The sequence below is a fragment of the Galeopterus variegatus genome, unplaced genomic scaffold (assembly GCF_000696425.1).
Source record: "Galeopterus variegatus unplaced genomic scaffold, G_variegatus-3.0.2 Scaffold5012, whole genome shotgun sequence".
In the NCBI taxonomy this organism is placed as follows: Eukaryota; Metazoa; Chordata; class Mammalia; order Dermoptera; family Cynocephalidae; genus Galeopterus; species Galeopterus variegatus.
In genome coordinates, this window is record NW_007731123.1 from 101,549 (window position 1) to 109,879 (window position 8,331).

The following is an 8,331-nucleotide window of genomic DNA, read 5'->3' on the forward strand; positions in this document are numbered from 1 at the left end:
TATTATGTTGATTATAGTATATGTTAATTATATTAATTATATCAATATATATTAACACATATAGTCAGTAGACATTGTGACTTTGACAAAACGCAAGGGAAGAATTTATGGAACTTTATATAACAAAGTACTGAGGGCATTTTGTGAAAAATTCTTTCATTTCCTACAGCGTAAGACTTACCATCTCTCTCATATTGGGAAGAAAACAGAACAGACTAGCAATAGAGTGTGTTTTCTGACATAATTTGAAGATCTGTATTTTATAAAGACAGATGGCAAATCATTGTCTATAAAGACAATGGCGAATCTCCTGCAAAATGTCCCCCCAATTATTTTTGTAAAGTTGCTGTTTGTTTTTAAACTTAAGTAGGTTCAAAGCTAAATGAAGAATATTTATAGTCTTTTTCCTCCATAATTTTTACAATTTTTTCTTTTCAAATAACAACTTCTCTCTTATGATGAAGTAAAACTGAATATAGAAAATTTAGGAAGTATGTAAACCCCTTTAAAAATGAGGAAATAATCATCCAAACATTCATCTAGATATAATCATAATTAAAATTTGGTGTTTAGCATTTTTTTTCTGTTTATACTTTGTTTCATCATTGAGCTCAAAGTACATAAACAATTTGCATTGTTTTTCCCTTAATATTCCAGTAGGAATTTTCACGCATTACATATAAACATAATATTTGATGAGTAAATAATTCCATTCTTCCTCACCCATCATTTATTTCACCAATCTCTTTTTATTTATTTATTTATTTATTTACTTTTGGTAAATTTTACTATATGAAGATATATCATAAGTAATAATTTTATACATGGTACTTATTTATATGTTATTTGTCTTTTAGATAGATTCCTGGAAAGAAAATTACTAAGTGCAAGATGTGAATATTTTTAAATTTGCAAGATATGTTAGCAAGTTTCTTTCCATAAAGATTTGCCAATGCTCACTCCCACCATCAGGAAAAAAGTACCAATTTATTGGATACTTTTGGTTATTTGGTTTCTTCCTCCCTTCCTTTTTTCCTTCTTTTCTCTTCTTACTGCAAAGTCAACATTTTAGATTTTTCATGGAATAAGTCTTGAATAATTCAGTATATTCCTTGTTAAAACACAATCTACAAGTATGTTTCTGCTCTCTCGCACAGTAAGTAGTGTTATAAAAATATCATACCAAATTTTGCCTTACAGAATTTCTCTTTGATGACAAATATGTTAACATTTCCTTCCCCAGGCAGACCCCAAATGTGGCAGCTTTTAGCAGCAGCATGCTGGATACTTATTCCTGGACCCACATATGGTTGTGATAAGAAAGGAAGCATCACAAATCCTGAAGCATATATGAATATTGTAAGTCATTCATTAAGAAAACAGCACTAAGATAAGAAATTATTAATCTGTCATCATTTTAGATATAATTGGTATGCCTACCTAATTTTAAACAATTCCTCCAGTGACTAAATCTGTGCTTTCTCCCTTGGCATGACTAACTAATCCAAGACTTGAAAGATCTGACCCAAGTTAGAGCAGTGATATTCCACCTTCTGGTGGCTTAAGCTTCCATCTAATGGTGGCTTCCTGAAGAGAACCATATGAGTTAATATTGATTATCTCTATAGAGTATACTTGAGTTCTTTCTGAGGCTTTTGGTAGAGCAGTTTCTTTGATTTTGTAAACTATATATAATTTTTTTGTTTAGTGAGACCGGTTTAATTTCTGTTGCTTATAACCAAAAGTATAACATGCAGAACTTTCTACCAGGAATTGAATAGAATAGTTCTGGGCAAAAAAGAAAGACAAACAACAAATGTCTACTACAGGCTTAATTCCAATGGGATAGTCCATACTCTTGCTTACAGGCTACACTATTGTCCTCATTCACAACCAAGCTTTTATTAGAACTTTAAGAAGAATAAAACTGCCAAAATTTTTTATTATTGCCTCTTCTTGTTTCTCTCCAAAGTATCCGGCAAGTACCCCTGACCTTCTACCACACTGCTGAACTCACAATCTATAAATATTGTCCTTGAATCCAAGTTTCTCCCTTCCTCCCATATTTACATGCATTATTTTCCTCCCTAGTCTGAGTGTTTTTTTGTCTTTTAATCCTTCTATAATGATAATAAAAATAACAAACATTTATAGAGCACTTATTTTGTGCCAGCAACTGTTCTAGATATATTACATGTAATCCTCACAATAAATCTGTGAAGAGATACTATTATTATCTTTAGTCATAAAATGGGGCACAGAAAGGTTAAGTAACTTGCCTAAAGTCACACAGCTAATAAGAGGAAGAGTGGGAATTCAGTGCCACACAGGCTGTCTCCAGAGTCTGGGCTCTCAATGACTGCTTAGCCACATAATTTATACATGCATCTGTGAGCCTGACAAGGGAAAAAGCATAACCTTGTGATAAGGCTTTGGAGCTAAACTTACCTTGGCATTAATCTTGTCTTTATCTCTTCTGAGCATACAATCTTGAACAAATTATTAGTCTTCTGGAACTTCAATTTTCTCAGCTGTAAAACAGGTACAATTTTATCTCAAAGGCCCCTTGTAAGGATTAATGAGACAGAAGAAGTAAATGTCAATGCAGAAACTGTCCAATAAACACTAGTTCCCCTCTTCCTTGTACACCTGGGGCTGGGCTATCTTGTGTTGACCCCTCTAGATTCACTGTCTGTTCTTTTACACCTTTCTCTCTGCCCAACAAGTGCCCTTGACCTTTGGTTGTCAGTTCAATTCAGCCAATAGAAATCTTGATCCGGAGATAAGAAGGAAGGAGGAGAGTGAGATCGAGTTTTATATTACCCTGGCTCCCTCCCCGTGAAGTCAAGTTAGACAAGCTGTCTCCTCAATGTGGCCCTCTCTGCTTGACTTTGTCCTACTGAGCTTTGGTAACCACTTCCTCTCATCTCCCTTCAGGTCTCAAGTTGGTAACAGCTCACTGTTCTTAGCCACAGGGTACAACTGCACAATCTTCTGTGGTTTTCCTTGCTAGACGACCATATAATTTTCTGTCAAAACATTCCGAGAATGAACTAGGGTGCAGTAATAATACCAGGCCAACAGGCATAACCAGGGACTGTTCTCAGTAAACAGGGTTATAAGATCACCCTACTCGGCCTTACCCATGGCTTTGCAATCTACTCAAATTATCCTGATTTTTTCCCACTGTATGCTATCCCAGCACATAGATCAGTACAACAGTAGGTTGCAATTTAAAGTACTGTATTGCAATGCATGTGTAAAAATTAAAAGACAACACCCTGAAGGTATATATTTGCCTTTCCTCTTTAGAGCCAGATTATTTCTTACTGGGGTTATCCTTATGAAGAGTATGATGTTGTCACAGAAGATGGTTATGTCCTCGGAATTTATAGGATTCCTCATGGAAGAGGATGCCCAAGGAGAACAGGTATGATTTATTTTGTTATGAAAGGAAAAAAATGTCTAAAGCAGAGATGCCCAGATGTCCTAGTAGTAGCAGGGCAGATTTTGTTCTGAAATAGGTCACAGTCCCTTCCATTAGAGGAGGAAAATGATCACACCCACGTCTCTATTTAATTTGTATAACTCTTCGAAGTTTTAAATCGTTTTCATATACACTGTTTATTTAATCTCTTTTTCCGCACGAATTTGTCTTCCTTCCAAACACAAAATCAAAAGAAAACCACTGACCAGTTTTGAAAACCAGAAGCACAGGAGTCGTTCTTGGCACACCTTGTCCCTCACCTCCTATGTATGGCGAATCACTAACACCTATCAATTTTGCCTTCTAAATTACTTTCTAATCCGAGAACTTCTCTCAGCGCCAGTGCCACTCACATCCAGGTTTGAACATAATCTCTTCAGCTACTACAACACTTTTCAACTGGTATTAATCCACTTGTAGTCACTTCTCCACCCAAGTCTAAGTGATTTTATTTTATAAAAAGTAAATATGGCCCTATTCATTCTGTGCTTAAACTTTATGAAAAAGCCATCTCTAGCTCCCTAAAATGCAGGTTGCTCTCTGTAGAAAAAGAATGATCTATTACATGGAAACAATTTGCTTTCTTCTCTCAGTTCTTAGCTCCTTTTCTTCTTTGGTGCCTTGTATAACAAAACTTCTCAATATCAGAAAGGTTAATTGTTTAAAGAAAAATCTAGATTTTTAAAAAGAGAGGGAGATATAATGGTGTTTCTGACTTTATAGAGACAACCATTTTCCAAAACAACTCCATTACCTTTATGAATGCTCACGAGAACTTTTACATCTTCCCAAACTTTTCTGTTATCGTTTTTTTGCCACATAGCTACCAAAATGCATGAGATGGAAGGCTCTAGATGACAAGCTGCACTAGGGGTCAGATAAGAGAGGCTATGGGCTATGACAGCTGTATGGCAGTACTTAACTTTGGCAGAGTTAGTAACGCTTTTCCTTTCCCTTTTCTCCAAAAGGTGAATAAATGAACAGACTCTTTAGTTTCTTGCTTCCAAATGGCTAGACGACCCCCTCTCAGGAAGCCATTCTAGCCCCCAAAGTGACATGAGGTAGGGTCCTGAAGTACCAACACAGTATTTCAAACCACTTATGAAGGAAAGGGAAAGCCTTGTCACTTCTTCCCTCTTGCCTCTCTCTCTCTCTTTTAGCACCACTTTCCCACTTCCTTCTTTCTTTTCTCTTTCTTAGTTAAAATGTTCCAATTCTACATTGGGAGTTGGATTTTTGTATCAAATTAACAACTTTATATTGTGTAAAATTCTACTCACAACCTTGCATTTTGCTTTCTAATAATTCAGATGATATAAAGCAGTGTCTATAAAGTCTAGCATAGTGCCTGGCAGCAAACATTCAACAAATGGAATTTTTATTATTGTTTTTATTATTTTGAGAAAAAAAATTTTGTAATCAGATGCTTGAGAAATAAAATGATATTAACATGAATAACCATAATATAGCTAAGCTTATTTAATTGTGCTGGACAGTCTTTTACATATTTTAATTCTTACTGAATTCTTATAGTTCTATGAGATAACATTTGTTATTATTCCCTATTATACAGATAGGTTAACTGAGACTCAAAGAGGTTAATATGTAGCAGAATAGATTTTGAACCAGGGCAATCTGACTCCAGCACCTGAATAACAACGTGGCACGTTATGTATAACCCCAATTTTACGAATGAGGAAAACAAGACACAGAGAAGATAAATAACTTGCCCAAGTAAGGAGTTCAGAAGAAACTAGATCCCAGGTTTGCTTGCCACTAAATTTCAACTCTTAACCTCTCCTCTATAGGAAGTCAGAAAATAGAATTTTCTTGCAGACACTAAGGAAGTTCAGACCTGAATTCTTGTTGCCTGTGTTTTGCAGCTCCAAAGTCTATTGCGTATTTGCAGCATGGCTTAATTGCATCTGCCAGTAACTGGATTTGCAACCTGCCAAACAACAGCTTGGCTTTCCTTCTGGCAGATGTTGGTTATGATGTGTGGTTAGGGAACAGCCGGGGAAACACCTGGTCCAGAAAACACCTGAAATTGTCACCCAAATCACCAGAATTCTGGGCCTTCAGGTGAGGAGAAATCTACCAATGAATAGTGTGTGTACTTTGCTTATTTATTTGTATGAACACCTGTTATTTTTCCCTTTCTGTTTAAATGAACCCAGTGGAATCCACAAGAAGGAAACAAACCTTTCTTTTTCTACCCAGGCTTTCTTCAAAGGGTGTGAAGAAATGCCCTTATTATTGTATTGCTGTTTGTTTTAAACCTGTCTCACTTCCTTCCCAGTTTGTGTGTGCGTGCCTGTGTGTGCGTGCGAGTGTGTGTGTGTGTGTGTGTGTGTCCTTGGGGAAGTAAGGAGAAAATCTGATCACAAAATGGCTAAGGAGCAGAGCATTGCCAGTAACAGCACTTGGGAGTGCTGTCTGCTTTAGAAGCCAGGTCTCCTTGGTCACAGGGACAAACCCATGCACTTGCGTAGGAGACAAGAAACATGCCTTGGAGGTCACTAAAGCCTTTTTTCCTTGACCCCATTTCTGCCTTCTTTCTGGAAGCCATTTGGCATTTCCTAACTCCACGCCCTAGTGTGATTGTGTCATTACACTATTGCAAATGGCAAGATGTTCCCTAGGTGAGTGTTTCCGAAACTGTACACAGGATCAGAAGCACCTGAGGCCATTGATAAATATGCAAATTACCAAGCCTCTTCCCTGAAAATTCTGATTCAGTCATCTGGGCTGAGGTCTACAAATCTGTTTGCATTATTATTCTGTTTTTTTAGATAAGCATTCCAGGTCATTGTTCTTTTCAGAGGAGTTTGGTAAATCTGCTATGAGATTAAGTGAAATATGACTAGTCTTACAGGAAAATAATCGGTGGGTTGTTACAAATCAGATTTTTCTAGTTCAAGTCTCTTAAAAATGAAATCAAGGTGACAGCCTCAAAAGTTGCACAGTTGCATAAGATTACATATTAACTGTAGTGTTATATTTAACAAAAGCACAGTATCTATGTCTACAATGAATATGTTTAAGTATTGCAGAATTAACAATGAGATGTCTCTTCCAATTTTGTTGTTCCTTCTCTTTGGCAGTTTGGATGAGATGGCTAAATATGATCTTCCAGCCACAATCAATTTTATCATAGAGAAAACTGGACAGGAGCAACTCTACTACGTGGGACACTCCCAAGGCACCACCATAGGTGTGTTTGGGGCAGATGTGATCAGAGAGTGTCAGGGGCTCCTCTTCCATATTTATGGCACAAGAAGTCAGTATATCTTCTCTCTGTGCAGTCTCTAGTTTGGGGGCTTGAACTGAGAAATCATTTCCTCTGGCTAATTTCTGAAGAGCAAATAAAACAAGGATGACAATAGGGAATTTTTCACCCCCACTAAATTTGGAGGTAGATAGATAAGCCAGAAGGAGTGAAAATTATTCAATTATTCATTTGTATACCCAACAAACATTTGTCAGACACTGGGTTAGATGCGGAGGAAGCAGAGATAAAGATAGTATCCATCCTTCCCTTGGAGATCTCACAGTCTAGGGAGGGGTACCAAAAAGAAAGCAGAGAATTGCAAAACGCGGTGATTATATGCTGTAGTCAGCATGACTTTTAGTTTCCTGGGAAGCGCTGGGGCAGCCAAGATGTGGATAGGACCAGGCTGTCAGAGCCTGGGGCACCTCAGTCTCGGCAGATCTCCGTTTAACCAGAGGCTTCAACATACCAGCAGCATTTCCACCAGTCTTCTAATCCTAATCATGTTTCTGGTGTGAAGGAGGTCTTTATACACCTGTCCTACACATCTTACGTACATTCTCTCGCTGGAAACTACAGACATCTGAGACATTTGCTGTCCATATTTTACAAATGGCTGAATTTAGGAATCCTTTCTAATGGTGATAGTGCCAAGTAACACCTTAAGTTTCATATATTTAATAAAGGCTAAATATAAGTATGTATAAAAGTTATAAAGTTTAAGTTGATATAAATGTGACCTTTACAAGAATCATCCTGTAAGTATCCTCTTACCCGCACTTATCCATTGAGAAAACTGAAACTCATACAGAGGAGGTTGAAAAAAAGTGAGCTGAGATGCCAGGTACCGTTCAAGCTTTATTAAAGAAAAATCTGCTGGGCTGTGCTCAGAGGGGCACAGGCCCAGGGCTGCCCAGAAAATGGGGGACAGCACCAGGTGTGGGGGTGCTAGAGCTTATATTGGTATGTTGGCACCAAGAGCTGGGTGATACCATCAAAGAGGGTCATTATGCTAATGTGGATCATGGTGGGGGACTGCATCCTTGCAGAACTACCCCCCTTGCAGAAGCAAAAGGGGTTTCTGTTTAAGTCAGGAGCCTTCTCCTAAAGGAAAGGGTGGAGGGGTGGGGAGGAGGTGGGCGGCGCCGTTGTGTACTTGGGCTTGTCTAAAGTGGCACTGGTTATGTTGCAGATCTATTAGAGGTAATTTGCCTGAGTTTTTACACAGCTGGCGAATAGAAAGCTGAAGTTACAGCCCACTTTTGTCTGACACCAAGGATGACAGTCAAGCTGGAATGGCCCTTGGAGTTCACATAGACATGTTCCACAATGGATGTTTGAGCCCTCTCTTTAATACTCTCTATAAGTAGACTTGTACTCCCTAGGGACAGAAAAGTCACTTGATTCTGAATTAGCCAATTCCACCCTTGGGAAATTTAGAAACTCTTTTCTACAAATGGTACTTATTCTGAGTTGGTTTTTGTTTGTTTTGTTTTGTTTCTAATATGGTTACTTTTACTATCACTTAAAATGAGTAAATGATTGTTTTTAATCTATGAACTAGTGTCTTCTT

The 8,331-nt window shown here is 37.6% G+C and overlaps 1 protein-coding gene across 1 annotated transcript in view; it reads left to right on the forward strand.

Moving 5' to 3' along the window:
* Nucleotides 1-1,254: 1,254 nt before the first annotated feature.
* Nucleotides 1,255-8,331, forward strand: part of LIPK (lipase, family member K) — a 23,998-nt gene continuing 16,921 nt past the window's right edge. The window contains exons 1-4 of the mRNA XM_008588746.1: nt 1,255-1,359; nt 3,313-3,430; nt 5,371-5,569; nt 6,592-6,701. Coding sequence (XP_008586968.1) covers nt 1,255-1,359; nt 3,313-3,430; nt 5,371-5,569; nt 6,592-6,701 — 532 coding nt within the window. The remainder of the gene's footprint in view (nt 1,360-3,312; nt 3,431-5,370; nt 5,570-6,591; nt 6,702-8,331) is intronic.